The sequence below is a fragment of the Arachis hypogaea genome, chromosome 10, assembly GCF_003086295.3.
Source record: "Arachis hypogaea cultivar Tifrunner chromosome 10, arahy.Tifrunner.gnm2.J5K5, whole genome shotgun sequence".
Taxonomy (NCBI): domain Eukaryota; kingdom Viridiplantae; phylum Streptophyta; class Magnoliopsida; order Fabales; family Fabaceae; genus Arachis; species Arachis hypogaea.
The window spans coordinates 111,396,271-111,413,018 of NC_092045.1; the positions used below are offsets into that span (position 1 = coordinate 111,396,271).

Genomic DNA, 16,748 nt, shown 5'->3' on the forward strand with positions numbered 1-16,748 from the left:
TTGTTTAATTTTAATTTGGTCAATATTTTAAATTAATAAAACAATTTTTCCATCATACATTTATAATTTAATTTCTATAAGAGAAAAACTTTCTTGTTAATACTTATTATTGATTACTAAGTTGACTCAAATTTTACTAATATTAAATACTATAATATTATGTATATACAAAAAAATCAACTACCAAAATTATTATTTGTATAAAATATATTAAAGTATAAAATACATATTAAAAATAAATTAAAAAAATATTTATTTATACATAAATATATAATAATTTATTTTTTATATGTATATGATATTTTTGTATTAAATATTATAATGAATCAATTAAATTATGTTTTATGTTATCAAATAATAGAAAAAAAAAATTAACTTAATATACTAAAAATGATAAATTATTTATATAACTCATAAACTCAACTCTTCCTAAAAAAGTTAAGAATATCTAGGCATATTAATGCCACTTTTTAATTTTGTTATAGAGATTAGAATGGGGTAGGATTCCGATATGGAGAGTAGACGTGTTTTACCTGCCTGTGGTGTCAGTGATGGAGTAATCGGACGGTGCGAATTGGAGCTGACAAATCAGACGGTCCGAGTTTCTCGTGACAAAACAAATGGTCTGAGTTGTTCCTCTCCAACCACGTGTTGCATACGTGTTGCTCTCATAAACAGTGCCCTTTTAACCCCACACCCCCTTCATTGCATGCACATCCACGCCCTCCGAGTCACTTTCTCCTTCATTCCCATCCAGCATCCATTCTTTCTTCTTCTTCCTCTTTGAACGCTGTCTGCTTCATTTACTTCACTCAAAAAAAATTTAAAATGTCAAAGAAACAAAAATCTAAAAATGTTGATCGTCCTGAACTTCACATTGTAAAATATCTCAGCCATTTTAATTATGTAAGTTTATTTCACTGCAAGAAAATGGAACATTTGTAACAAAAAATTTGTATCAAATTTAAAATTGTTACAAATTACAGTTTTTTCGTAACAATAATTAATTATTGTTACAAAATATTCTTATTTTGTAACAACGTGATTGCTTTTGTTATAAACTATGTTGACTTTCGTATCAAATCATTGTTTTGTTGCAAAATGTTATAAATTTTTGCAACAAAAGATTATATTGTTGCAAAAATTTATAACATTTTGTAACAAAATATCTATTTGTTTCAAAATTACTAATCCCAATAATTTCTATATATATATATATATATATATATATATATATATATATATATATTAATTAGAATGTAAAGTATTTATCATCTTAATTAACATACAGTAATATTAACTTTAAACTATATATTATTGATGCCAAGTCTCTATATAATCGTAAATTCAAATAAAGTACTAAATAAAAAAAAGAAAATATAAATAACTTGTGTTAAACAATATCAATTCATAATTCTTTTAAACAATTTGTTTAATTTTAATTTGGTCAATATTTTAAATTAATAAAACAATTTTTCCATCATACATTTATAATTTAATTTCTATAAGAGAAAAACTTTCTTGTTAATACTTATTATTGATTACTAAGTTGACTCAAATTTTACTAATATTAAATACTATAATATTTTGTATATACAAAAAAATTAACTACCAAAATTATTATTTGTATAAAATATATTAAAGTATAAAATACATATTAAAAATAAATTAAAAAAATATTTATTTATACATAAATAAATAATAATTTATTTTTTATATGTATATGATATTTTTGTATTAAATATTATAATGAATCAATTAAATTATGTTTTATGTTATCAAATAATAGAAAAAACAAATTGACTTAATATACTAAAAATGATAAATTATTTATATAACTCATAAACTCAACTCTTCCTAAAAAAGTTAAGAATATCTAGGCATATTAATGCCACTTTTTAATTTTGTTATGGAGATTAGAATGGGGTAGGATTCCGATATGGAGAGTAGACGTGTTTTACCTGCCTGTGGTGTCAGTGATGGAGTAATCGGACGGTGCGAATTGGAGCTGACAAATCAGACGGTCCGAGTTCCTCGTGACAAAACGAATGGTCTGAGTTGTTCCTCTCCAACCACGTGTTGCATACGTGTTGCTCCCATAAACAGTACCTTTTTAACCCCACACCCCCTTCATTGCATGCACACCCACGCCCCTCCGAGTCACTTTCTCCTTCATTCCCACCCAACATTCATTCCTTCTTCTTCTTTCTCTTTGAACGATGTCTGCTTCATTTACTTCACTCAAAAAAAAATTAAAATGTCAAAGAAACAAAAATCTAAAAATGTTGATCATCTTGAACTTCACATTGTAAAATATCTCAGCCATTTTGATTATGTAAGTTTATTTCACTACAAGAAAATGAAACATTTGTAACAAAAAATTTGTATCAAATTTAAAATTGTTACAAATTACGGTTTTTTCGTGACAATAATTAATTATTGTTACAAAATAAGAATATTTTGTAATAACGTGATTGCTTTTGTTACAAATTATGTTGGCTTTCGTATCAAATCGTTGTTTTGTTGCAAAATGTTATAATATTTTGTAACAAAAGATTATATTGTTGCAAAAATTCATAATATTTTATAACAAAATATCTATTTGTTTCAAAAGCTCTAAATATTTTGTAAAAAAAAATTAATTTATCACAAAATACTATATTTTTTTAACAAGTTATTTATTTGTCACAAAATTCAAAGATTTTTTGTAACTGATAAAAAATTTTGTTTCAACATATTAAATGCAAGACTTCAAATTTTTAAAAATTAATATAATAATTTATTATATTTATTTAAGATTTTATATTCAAACATTTATTCTACTAAAAATATTTAAGTCAAATTAATAATATTTTAAATTTAAAATTATTTTAAAAATTAAATAATAAGTCATTTATGATTTATTATATTTATTCAAAATAAATTTTTAGAGATTTATATATTAAATAGAATATTTTCTTATTTATAATTTAAAATTTTAGTAATTAAAAAATATAAAAATTTTATATAATTTAATTTGAATATTTAAGATTTTTGCTTTTAATAATTTAAATTTTATGAATAAAAAAAATTAATTTGAGTATCTGCAATTTTATCTTAATTAGTAATTATTTAAAATAATTATAAAATAATAATAAAATAATATTTTAAGAATAATTAATTTAATTACTCTAATTCTTAAAATTAAAATATTTATTTAAAAATAATTTAAAAATTTATAGTTAAATAATATCTGTATATAATTATTAAATTAAAATTAATTTTCAGTTACTATACTACCTTTATTTTTATTGAAAATAATTAAATTACCCAATCCCTAATTGTAATACAACTCACGTACCCCACTCCCTAACATTCTGAGTTTTTGGATAATTAAATTTATTATATTATTGATGATTTTTTTTAAAAAAAAATTATTTTATTGAAAGTAATTAAATAAAAACTTTATGATACTTTGAATTTAAAAATAATAGGTAAAGGACATTTTCGTCCCTTACCTTTTTTTTTACGGACATTTTCGTCCTCAAAGAATGGAAAATACATTCAAGTTCCTGACCTCTGAAAAACGTGGACATTTATATCCTTCCGTTGAATTCAGCCGTTTGTACTGAACGGAAAAGGATGAGCTGGCAGAGGTGGCGCTGAGGTGACCGTAACGGAGTACAGGTAGCATGGAGCATTTCGTAACAAGACGTATAAGTCCCTGTTACGAAATGATCCATGCCACCTATCCTCCGTTACGCCCACCTCAGCGCCACCTCTGCCAGCTCATCCTTTTTCGTTAAGTGCAAACGGCTGAATTCAACGGAAGGACATAAATGTCCACGTTTTTCAGGGGTCAGGGACTTGAATGTATTTTTCATTCCTTGAGGACGAAAATGTCCGTGAAAAAAAAGGTTAGGGACGAAAATGTCCTTTACTCTAAAAATAATTAGGAGAAATTATCTTTTTTGTGATTGAAAAATAAAAAAGAATTGTACGATTCAATTTAAGTAATTTCTATTATAAATAAATTATGTTTTATTTTATTCATTTACACTCTTAGAGATTAATTTATTAGAAATGATTAGATTAATTTTTATAAATATTTTAATTTTAAGTCAATTAATATTTATGTATAATTTTTATTATAATTAATTATTTTATAAATTGAAATTAAAGTTTCAGTTATAGAAAAATAATAAAAAGTTATATCATTTAATTGGAATAAATAATATTTTGAGTTTACATTATATTTTATAAAATATGATAATATGTTTATTTTATAATTTAAATTAAAAATAATTAATTGAACTTGATAATATGTTGATAAATAATGTTCTTAAATATTTTTAATAGAGTACATTTAATTTTAAAATTATTCTATTCCCTAATTTTATCAAAATATTTATTTATATCTATCCTTTATTCTTTTATAAAATTATATTTTATTTTAAAAATTATTCTACTCTTTAATTTTATCAAAATATCTATTCATATCTATCCTTTATTCTTTTATAAAATTTCTAATTTCTAATCATAATTCCCAAATTAAAAATTAGAAACCTAATTCTCAAATTAAGAAACCTAACCCTAAAATCCCCCTTTCAGCTTCGCATAACAGCCTTCAACACACATACCCCTTACAGCGGAGAAGAGAGAAAGAGAAAGTGAGGATCTGAGAGAACAGAGGAGAAGGTGGAGGGCTGCTGCCTCGCCGCCGCCGCTGTCGCACGCATCGCCACTCCGTGGAGCCGTACCTTGCTGCCGGTCTGCCATCGAACTGCCGCAGGCGTTGTCACCGCGGAGAGAGGGAGTAACGCATTGAAGAGAGGAGGAGGAAGGAGACCCGTGCACTGTCGGAGCCAATGTCACCCAGTCGCCGCTGTTCTCCGTTCAAGCCTCTGCCAAGTCACCGTCGATGAAGCTTCTACCACCGCCGAGAATCGCGAGCAGACGCATAGAGGGAGGAAGATGCAGGGAGAAGAAGGAGGCGCTGTTCGAGTTGCTGTGCCCAGTTGCCTTCCGCGGAGCCACCGCCGTCGATTGTCACTGGGGAACTACCGCCGTGCCTCTTGTCACTGGAATCACGGACTAGAGAGAAGGGGCTGCCTCTTCTATTGCTGCTGCTTCGTTCTTTTATCGTAAGCGATCTCTGTTTTCAGTTCCATTGAATTCATTTCTATTTTCGATTCCATTGAGTTTGAATTCTCCATTTTGCTGTTATTAATAATTGTAATGTTATTAAGTTTGGATTATTGCTGTGAATGTGACTGATTTTGTTGTTATGAGAGATTAATTGGTAGATTTAAGCTTGGATTGAGGTTGTGAAAATGTGATTGGTGTGGTGTTGAGACTATTTTGATTTGAGGCTGTGATTTGTGAATAATGATTTTAATTGTTTGAAAGTGACTAATTACTCGAATTCCTGGTTACACTGATTTCTTGATTTAGTTGTGAAATTGAGATTTATTTGATGATGGTAGATATTGTTAAAAGATTGTTTGAGAAATTATTGGTTATTGGATATGTTAATTTGAGAAATTATTGGTTTCTGATAGATCTCTGATAAGAACAGGTTTGGATTGGTCTATAGGAGGAGAGGTAAGGAGTAGATAAACTGAATTTTCATTGCTTTCACTACTTAGTTCATAATTGTTGCTGGTTGGCTGCTGGTTAGCTCCTTTAAGCTAGTTTAGCAGGTTAGGAGCAAGCATTCTAGGCTTAACTGCTGCATATAAATACTGGGGTTTAGTTGGTTTTAGTTAGATAATTTTTGTTCAGTTTGGTAGTTCAGGAGAAGGAAACTTTCTCCAGAGTTGGTTAGATCTAATAGTGTACTTCAATAAGGGATTGTGAAAATCTCCTATTTTCTGCTGGACACTATCAATCTCAAATGCTAATCTGTCCTAAACCTGTGATGTGCAGTGTATCGATCCTTGGCTTCATAGGAAAACATCATGCCCGGTGTGCAAGTCATCTATCACCTAATTTACCGCTGGTTTCAGATGGATAATTTCTTATTCTACTACAGAATGTTGGCTGTCCCATTTTGGTCTGAGGTATAGCAATAGATGATAATATATTTTCATTAGTTGATAAGTAATAGAAATGCTTCCTTTTTTCAGTATGCTGTTACTATCTGGCCTGTTAGATATATAAAAAGTGAATACAAAGGGTCTAGAACTTAAAGTTGGTGTTTTGTTTCTAAACTGCTCTGAGATATGATTCATTTTGCGGTATGCATATATAGGTAACTATTCTGATTCATGGTCTTGTAAGATGTAATTGATCACTTGTAGGTCCTAATGAAGTCTGCCAAACCAGTGGCAAGTCTGAAGGCCGCAGTTTTTTCCCCATGACAGATGAGTTACAAATATATCTGGTTGATGGGGCTATACAGGTATATACTGGGATTTAGACTTAGTAAATTTGTATCACACTATTAAGGGCTTGCTTGCTTTTCTACTTTTTGGAGGCATGCTACTGTTCGCATATAATATCTTGTGATTCCTAGTACAGTTTCATGAAACTAGTCATCACATCACATTTATGATTTATCTCACGTTACTTGATGAACAAACCCTTTAATTTACTTGATTATGTGCTCTACACATACATGTGTATCACTTGTTTTGGCATTTTGAATTGTTGAGAAGTGAATACAAACTTGCTTGTTTTGAAAATTTAGAAACTTTCTGAACTTAAGGAACTTTTGACTATGCACCTAACTTTTTGTTTTGTTTTTTTTTTTATTTACAGGAGTGCTGAAATGGTGACCACATGCTACTTTGAGAGCTCAAGAATATTTTGATTCATAGTGACACTAATCTATGTTAGAACTTTTAACTTTTGGTTGAACTTTTATGTTAGAACTTTTATGTTTTTGTTGAACTAATCAATGTACTCACTAGCTAATGTTATTTTGTTTCAAGACAATTTTAGCTAAAAGGATCTTATTTAACTTATGTATGTTTTTGCATATTATATACATGTAAACTTGCTTATTAAAATCGTTAATATATTAGTTAATTTAAAAAATAATTTAGTAAATTATGCATGTAATTTGTAATTAAAAAAAGTTGTTACAAAATAATTAATTTGTTTTCGTAATTAAAGAAAAAAATGTTACAAAATCATGTTACATTTTGTAACAAAATCTTTTGATAGGAAAAAAATTGACTGTCATGAAAAATACCTTCAAGATCAAAATTTGTTACCACTTTTTTAACAGCTTCTGGTTTTTTGTATCAGAAAAAATTGTTACAAAATATGGTATTGAATTGTAACAGTTCCATTTTTCGTTACAAAAATTTTTTGTAACGGGACTTGCTGCAATGGACCCTTTTTTTGTTACAAAAAACTTTTGTTTCAAAATTTTGACGTTTTGTAACAATATTTTTTGTTACAAATGCGCCTTTTTCTTGTAGTATTTGTTAAATTTTTTTATATTTTAAAATTATAATTATTATTTTTAGAAATTTAATTATAATTATTGTTGTTATAAGTTGAATTGAAGAAGATATATGTGACTTAATTATTATTTTTATTGATAAAAATTTAGAAATATATGTTTAAATAAAGTGTAAATGTAGTTGATTCTTGTTTAGAATTTTTTGTAATATAATAGATTAGTAATAAAAAATACTATTTTAGAATTTTTTGCAATAATATTAGAAGTTATAATTAAGTAGTTAGCTGTTATAATTAAGTTTAGAAATTTAAGAATATATGTTTAAATAATAATTAGAAATATCTATGTTTAAATGTAGTTAATTTTTGTTTAGATTTTTTTGTAATATAATAGATTAGTAATAAAAAATACTTGTATAGAATTTTTTGTAATAATATTAGAAATTATAATTAAGTAGTTAATTGTTATAATTAATTTTAGAAATTTAGGAATATATGTTTAAATAATAGTTAGAAATATGTGTGTTTAAATGTAATTAATTCTTGTTTAGAATTTTTCTCAATATAATAGATTAGTATTAAAAATGACTTGTTTAGAATTTTTTATAATAATTTTAGAAAATATAATTAATTAGTTAACTGTTATAATTAATTTTAAAAATTATAATTTTATAAAGCATAATAATTTTTCGTAACAATAGATAAACTAAATCGGTGTATAATTTTTTGAAATAATGTTGATCATTTTGATTAATAATTAGGATCTGTAAAGTATAATGTATTTACATTTTCGGTAATAATTATTTATTTATTATTAGCCTTTTAATTGACAGAAATATGTTATTGTAGTTGAGGTTTTAATATTATTACTGTAGAATATTATTAGTTAAACAGAAATTGAAAGTATCTATTAATTATTATTATTTGTAGTAAGTTAGAAATAAGCTCTAGGAATATTAATTAAATTTAGAAGTTAAAATATTATTACTTAGTAAATTGGATTCAGTAAAATTATTTGTTTTAATTAGATTTTTTAAAATTATCTATGATAGTTGTGGAATTTCAATTAATATTTGCTATGCTTTTGTAGAATTCACAGATATTGACATGTGATCACTCTGTCCCTCCGGATCGATACAATGAGAGGATGGAAGAGCATTTACGATCTACTGATTTTTACCATGTGGCCCAGATTGGAGTAGTCCAATATCAGAAAGTACTCGTAAATACTCTAGTCAAAAGGTGGCACCCGGACACACATATCTTTCACCTTCCTGTTGGTGAATGTGCCATGACACTGGAAGACGTGGCTATGATTCTCGGTCTTCCGACGGACGATCTTCCAGTCACAAGAATGACTCTGAGTAGTTTTGAAGCCTTAGAGATGGAGTGTCTACACCAATTTGGGGTTGCATCGAGAAGTCGAACTGTAGACGAAGCTGCATAAAACTGACGTGGCTACAGAATTTAAAAGAACGGTTACAGTTGACTGATGAAAGCAGTATACAGGTATATGTGAAGTACCACATTATGTTGTTGATCGGTACGATCTTGTTTGGAGACAAGTCTGGGGAATCTGTGCACTGGAAGTTTCTGCCTCTGCTCCGTGATTTTGCTAGTACCGGACAGTACAATTGGGGATCAACATGCCTAGTACGGGGCGTTATGCAGGGCATCACATTTTGACTATAAGAAAATTGATGGTCTGCTAACACTTCTGCTCGGTTGGGCTTGGATTCGCCTACCATATCTAGCGCCGGTTCCTAGAAAACCCCGCAGTTTTTCGCTTGCAAACAGCAAGTAACATTATCTTACATTTACCCCGTATCTTCATATTTAGAATCCATTTGTGTTAATGAAACAAGTTATATTAGGTGGCGTAACTGCGAGCGTGGAGACCGACTCATTCATTTCGACTGATGCAGTAGACAAACAGGTATAATCACGTTCTTACTGAGTTTCTCATGGCTCCACAGCATCCCTTAGATATTTACATGTACTAGTACCGTTCAAAATATGGCAATCACTTGAACTTGTCGGATCTTGTGATTAATTAAAGTGTATACAGGTGAGGCATGTACTCCAAGTGAGACAGGCAAAGGCTACAATCTCAGGGTTGATCCACCACGTCGTAGCGCTAGTCGATACACTCCATTTGTGTTCAATAAGGCTTTTGCAGGTATGATGCCTTGAATTTTCTCAAGAAGTTCGACTCTATATGCCTGATGCAAAACATGTGGAAAGCTCTAGGAGGTGACCAAGCTCTGTTACTGCGTGCCACAGCTGCATTTATGGATTCGTGTTGGTCCATCCCACACCATCCCGAGTAACATGTTGTCGCAGGTTACTAAAAAAAAAAAGTATCACGCATCAGAAGTCTCTCCCTCCACAATAGTAAATGCAATTGAGATGATATTGTTGTTACCATCCTTTGAAACAACCACTAACAGGCAACCCTTATACTTTCCGTACAAGTGAGTCTCATCCACCTGGACAAATGGCTTACAATGTCTGAATCTCTAATGCAGGGGTAAGAGCTCCAGAAGACTCGATGCAATACCCGGATATCACTTACCAAATCATCGCCTTGATATGCAGGCATAATCTCAAAATGGACGACAGATGATGGCTCTTTATGACACATGGCCTCAAACCATATGGGCAACGCTTCGTACGATACTTCCTAGCCTCCAAATATTTTTTCTACTGACTTTTGCTTAGCCAACCAAACTTTCCGATAACTGATGGTGTAGTTGAAATTCGATTTCACTTTTGTAATAACTGATTTTATCTTTAACGAGGGGTCAGGCTCAACCAACGGTTTTATGGCATCTGCAATTGTATTCGTATCCAGCTTCGAATGATCCTGAGAAATGGTAGCTCTAGTACAAGGATGACTGCCATTATACCTCCTTATAACCCAACAGTACTTTCTGCTGATCATGCTAACTCTGATAAGTCAATCACACCCTGACCCGTACTGTATACAATTGGCATAAAATGTCAACGGCTCCAACTCATACACCCGGTAGTCTACACTTCTTCAGAGGGTATACTCTTTCATCACCTTAATAACAGTTTCCCTAGAACTGAATTTCATCCCCATGGCAAATTCACCATCTGCGACAATAGAAATTTCTGTCACGACGGCAGCCATACCATAAGTATTTAATACGCGATTATTTAATAACCGAAATTAAAAGTAAATCAGTACTCACTACATCAATAATGATATAAATAAACTTTATATTAGGTTATTATCTCAATCTTAATAAAATAAAAACATAAACACATAAATAAATACTAATTAATAAATACAAATTAACTAAATAACTAAAAATAAATACTAATAAACTAAATAACTTAATAATACTAAAATAAATACCAATTAATAGATATTAATTAACTAAATAACTAAATAAATATTGATTCCTAAATACTAATTAACTAAAAATATTATCTTAAACTTGACTAAATAAACACTTTTACAAATGTTAATTGAGTATATTTTCACAAATCACTTAATTATTTGGTCCATCGATCAATATCAACTATTATAAAATTCTAATCCTTCTTATAAATATAGAAAATTACGTACCTGCACTCATATATTTCGGAAACTCCTGAGCATGTATGGCTTCCAAATCCAAAACTCGTATGAAAGATGGCTCCTCAAACGGCACTTCGTTTGCGAGTGCATTTGCCACGTCTGTCACATTCGGAGTCACAGTGCCGTCACCTTGATCTTCATCTCCATTTGAACCAACTTCGTAATTGCTTTCGAACTCTTTCTCACTGTCACTATTGTAATCTTCCCGTACAATATTTCGGTTCGCCTCAAATTGTTCGAATTCAATGTACAACTCGATGAACGAGATTTGAGCACGACTTTTAATATACATTGAAAACATCTCTTGCATACTCGCTTCGTTCGTTATATATTTGGTTTGAAATTGAACGAATCCACCAAATACTGGTATGGAATATCTGTATAAAATACATGATATTTTTCTTGACATCTCCGAATCTATCTTCTCACAAATCACACATTTGACCTCTTCAAATGAGATTGTGAAGTGAATAACAACATCTAATGGATATTTACAAATAAATTTTACTCCTTCAGATATTTGCAACAACATCTGACTAAAATAATACACCTTCAAAAGAATTCTATCATCCATTTCTCTCACTCACTTAAACAGAAACAGAAACTTTACTATCAATTTTTTTTCTTTATACCCAACAAGAGAGATATAGGACCATAACAAAGAAGAAGAACAAGTCGAAGAAGATGAAGAAAATTGGATTTAATAAGCTGTTTACGCGTTACACACCTTTATATATATATATATATATATATATATATATATATATATATATATATATATATATATATATATATATATATATATATATATATATATATATATATACATTCAAACTCATTCAAAAATTTTTAAACTCATTCAAAAATAATATATAATAATTAACTCGGACCATCAGATTTGATTTTTCAAAAATAAAAAAATTACTACATATACAAAATAGACGGTTCGATTAACTTCTATTAAAATTCAAATCATCCCTCCATAAAAAATAAATCCTCCAATTTATTTACAAAATTTTTCTCCTAAAAAAATCAGATGACCAAAACTGAGCAAAAACTGTCCTATAATCTAATACATCTAAAATTCATAACCAAACACAATTTTCATAACAAAAAAAATGACCCTAATAATGCTATTAAACTTTTTCCCGTTTCATATGGTCAATGATTCCTTAGTCCCCATATAGATTTGACCTACGACACACTGATTTTGTTTCTTCTGGATCTTAGTTTTAGTTTTTAAAAAATAAAATAAAATAAATTAACAATTAAATTTTGTCTAGGATTAATTAGTTTTTGAAAAAAAAATATCAATTACATCATTTTCAATTATAAACAGTGAATATATATATATATATATATTATTAATAGATAGCACAAAACAGAACAAAATTATCTATATATTTTGTTATTTACAGTAGTATATTACTATCACATGATGAGTATGAAAACGATATAGTTTTAAATAATGAAATATTCATTATCGGTTGAGTTTCTATAAACTTTTATCAACAGTATTCTATTTATTACGAATCTTACTAAAACAGGTGAAGTTTTATTTTAAAAGTTGTTATCTACATAACAATCTTTCATAAATAGACACGTTATAGTAATTAACGATATATATAAACATCACTGTTAAATTTTACATAATAAATTAAAAGAATAACATAACATATCCATGGTAAGCTATTATGAAAGACCAATTGATATTTTTTAAGAGCTAATTAGTTTAAAATAAAAAATTTTAAAGACCTAATTATCAATTTACTCAAAAAAATATTCCAATAATAAAAAATGTCATAAGTACTTACAGATAATAAACATAAATTAAATTTAAATATAAAAAATTACATTATATATATATATCCTATACTAAACTGTAAATTTAAAGTAAGTCCAAAATTTTAGTTTTAAAAAATTTTAAAAGATAAAAATAGAGATAGATCTATCAACACAAAAAGTGATGCAACATATTAAAAAAAATCGCTTAATACTAAATTCTCATTTGATCCGAAGATATTTTTCTAAACAAAAAGCAAACTTCAATATATTCTCCCAAATTTAATACATTATTATACTCACAGTACTCGTAAAAGAAAGAACAATAAAATACTATATAAAAAAAGAAAATATGAGTAAATTTTTATAGTAATTTTTTAGATTCACTCAATTACCTAATTTGATTTTCGAGATTTCAATTTTTTTATAGTGGTCCTTTACATTTAGTTTCGAGTACCATAATGATCTCTGGATTCATTTTCGGTATTGACTCAGCTAACGGGTGTTAATGTGACTATTTCTTACCATGCTGTAAGTAACCAAAACGACATCATTTTAATTTGGCGCCCAATATTGAAAAAAACGACACCTTTGAAGTTCAGTTTCTTGCGATTGATCAAACATAGAAATTCGATTGTCTTCTGCACTTTCACTATCGTTTTCTCTCTTTTTCTTATCTTCTTCTTCAATAATAAAAAGTTAGGGTTCAGCTTCTTGCTTGCAATTATTTGTGTTACGACTACCCTGATGATAATAATAAACTAGTGGGTTAGGTTATCTTCTCTTCACCTGGAAGCAAGTATTTGCGATATTATTATCTACAATAAAAATAACCTTTGTTTTTTATTTTTTAAAAAAAATATTGATTATTTCGTACAATAGTTCTGTCGGTGAATTATGATATAATGAATTTTTATAATTTTTTTGCTTACTAAGGTTTAAAAAATTTTGATAGTAAATTAGAATTTATATTTTGTTTTACAAGGGGACTGAATTGATCATTTAGAATAAATGACTTACAATAAAATCATTCAAAGAGACTTATAACTATCACATCTATTCAATTCTTGGACTATTTTTATAGAAAAAATATATGAATGCAATATGTCTCATGCTCCCACTTCCTATTATAGTTTCAGAAAGTTTTGATTAAGAAGAAAAAATAAAAATAAAAAGAAGAGAAATATAATTTAGATAATTGGGGATGAATTAAAATTTTATAATAAAACTAGAATTAAATTGAGTTCAATTATAATCTTGTCATTTTATCTAATTATTGGTAATTTTTAGCGTGATAAAAAATAATTATATCAATATTTGGTCAGTTGAGATAATATTGAAAATAAATTTAGAGACCATTATATTATTTGGAACTAAATGTAAAAAATTATTGTAAAAGAATAAAAAAGTTAAAAAATTAAATTAAATAATTAAGTGAATCTTAAAAATTATTATAAAAATTTATTAAAAAATATATCACACAAAAATAAACAAATTTAAGAATAAAATAGTAAAATAAAAGGAGGAGGAAAGAAAAAAATAAATGAGACAAAGAAAAAAGGAATAGAAGAAGGGAGGAGAGAGGCTAAACGAGGGCGGCACGGGGAAGGAGAACATAGGAAAAAAGGAAAAAGATGGTAGAAATGGTGAATGAAAAAAAAAGGACAAAAAGAAATTAAAAAATATGGGTAAAGAAGCGGAGAGAAGAAGGTGAAAGAGAGGAGAAGGTAAAAGAGAGGAGAAGGAGATCACCGTTTTTTTTTTTTTTTTTTATCTTACTACCATAGTATATATAAGATACACATTTAGGGCAATTCATTTAAATAAATTGTTTCATCTTTAAAATTATGTAAATGTATTGTTTCCAAAATAAAGATGCAAATGCATTGTTTCACATATCTATGGAAATTGCTATTCGTAATAGCGGTTTACACAAACATAGAATCAAAACACAGAATCTGCTGCTGTCAGCCGCGGATTACGTTGAATTGTGACAGCATGGAAACCACTATTACCTGCCGCTGCTGCTCTCTAACAGTTTACACACGTATCCCAATGCACATAAACCGCTACTAGTAGTAGCAGTTTATGACCAATCATAATCATACAGAAACCGTGACAAACAACAACAGTTTCTATGCTACCACAACTTAATGTAATCTGCAACTGACAGCAACGGATTCTGTGTTTCTGTAAACCGCTACTGTTAGTAGCGATTTCCATAAATATATGAAACAATATATTTGTGTCTTCATTTTAAAGACAATACATTTACATAATTTTAAAAGTAAAACAATTTATTTAAGTGAATTACCCTACACACTCACCGGATAAATTCGTTTTTATTTTTACACATCTGAGTAAAGCCGAATTCAAACTATGATATAATTCTTTGGAGGCACCTAATGTACCCCTTAAATTAATTCCAACTGCAACTTATTAACCCGTCACTTTATGGTCTTTCATTTGCAGCTAAACATTATTTTTTTTCTCTCTTAGTTTGACACATCAAAAATTAATTTATCGTAAATTCTATTTAAAAATATACTATTAGTTAATAAATTACTATATACACAAGACGAGATTCAAATTCTAATATTTATTTAAATAAATTAATGTCAGCTTAAATTGAGTTTTAAAAGAAGTACGTATTTTTTCTCTTTTCAAAAAATAATTAACAAAAAAAATTATTTCATATTTGAATAAGTTTTTTAAAAAGAATTTCAGGTGTTAAAAATATTTTTTGTTTATGTTTTATTTTTAAAAGTAAAATATTATTAGCTTTTAAATAAAATAAATAAAAAATTTATTTTTTTAATAGAAATATTTTATTTAACTAATATACTAACCCAAGTAAATTTGTAACAAAACATTATTGTTGGATCTTATTTTGGAAGTTAGGTGTTTTTGTTTTCGGTATTGTTCTTGGTTTATAGGCCTTTGGGCCGTGAACCCATTAAAAAGAAGTATCTCTCATGTACCACACATTGAAATTTAGTTCAGAAGTTCCAGACCAAAAAAGGAAAAAAATTAGTTCAGAAGTTGGTTAATGTAGAAAATAATGCAAGCATGCAACTTAACCCAAATAGGCTGCATATACAAGGTTTTAATACTGCTTCATAGTTAACTCCGTTTCTCTCAATAGGAGAGTCTTCAAAGAACTTCGGGTTCTTCTCCAAATTTAAGGGAGTTTATTCTCAATCTTGTTTTCAACAATCAAATCCACATTTTTACATAATCCTCATCTTTCTTGAACCGTCAAACCACTGAAACCTGAAACACATTACATTTTCCACATTAACCTCTGAACCTGGAACACATAACTTTTTCTACATCAACTTTCAACATGAACAACATCGAAGGAAAAGTCATAAAGCTCAACAAGCCGGGAGAAATGGGATATAAGAAAGATTGCTTAAACGTGGTGGGAAAGCTAATAAGTGACAAGGAGATAAATTTCAAAACTTGCAAAAATGCCTTACTCGAAATGTGGGGAAACCCTCAAGGAGTGGCAGTTACAGATATTGGAAGAAAGAAGATACTTTTCAGCTTTAAAGACAGGAAGAAAGGGTTGCAGATCATTCAGAATGGACCATGGAATGTCAAAGGTAATATGATTAATCTCAGGTTGTGGAGGGAGGGCGAGTCTGTTTTTGAAGTTGACCATGACTTCATGGAATTTTGGATTCAAGTGCACGGCATACCACTTGAATTCATGGAGAAAGAAACTGCTAGGCTTATCGGAGAAATGTTAGGAGTCTTAGTCGAAGCTGAAGAACCAAAGACAGATGGAATCCTCAAAAAGCCATATCTGAGAATTAGGGTGAGCATCGACATCACAAAGGCATTACCTACAGGATTCTGGTTAGATAGAGAGAGTCTGCCTCCACTGTGAATTTTTTTCAAGTATGAGAGACTGCCGGACAGCTACTGCTTCAACTGTGGCATACTAGGGCATGAGAAG

The 16,748-nt window shown here is 28.7% G+C and overlaps 1 protein-coding gene and 1 long non-coding RNA gene across 2 annotated transcripts; both read left to right on the top strand.

Moving 5' to 3' along the window:
- The first annotated feature begins 4,527 nt into the window (after positions 1-4,527).
- Positions 4,528-6,930, top strand: LOC112716586 (uncharacterized). The gene is made up of 4 exons (XR_003160410.2): positions 4,528-5,123; positions 5,908-6,041; positions 6,282-6,382; positions 6,742-6,930. It is a non-coding gene; the product is annotated as an uncharacterized lncRNA (long non-coding RNA).
- A 9,200-nt stretch (positions 6,931-16,130) lies between these two features.
- LOC140175771 (uncharacterized) lies at positions 16,131-16,679 on the top strand. Its single transcript, XM_072204324.1, has one exon. It carries the CDS (start codon positions 16,131-16,133, stop codon positions 16,677-16,679), a length of 549 nt encoding a protein of 182 aa, XP_072060425.1.
- Positions 16,680-16,748: the final 69 nt, after the last annotated feature.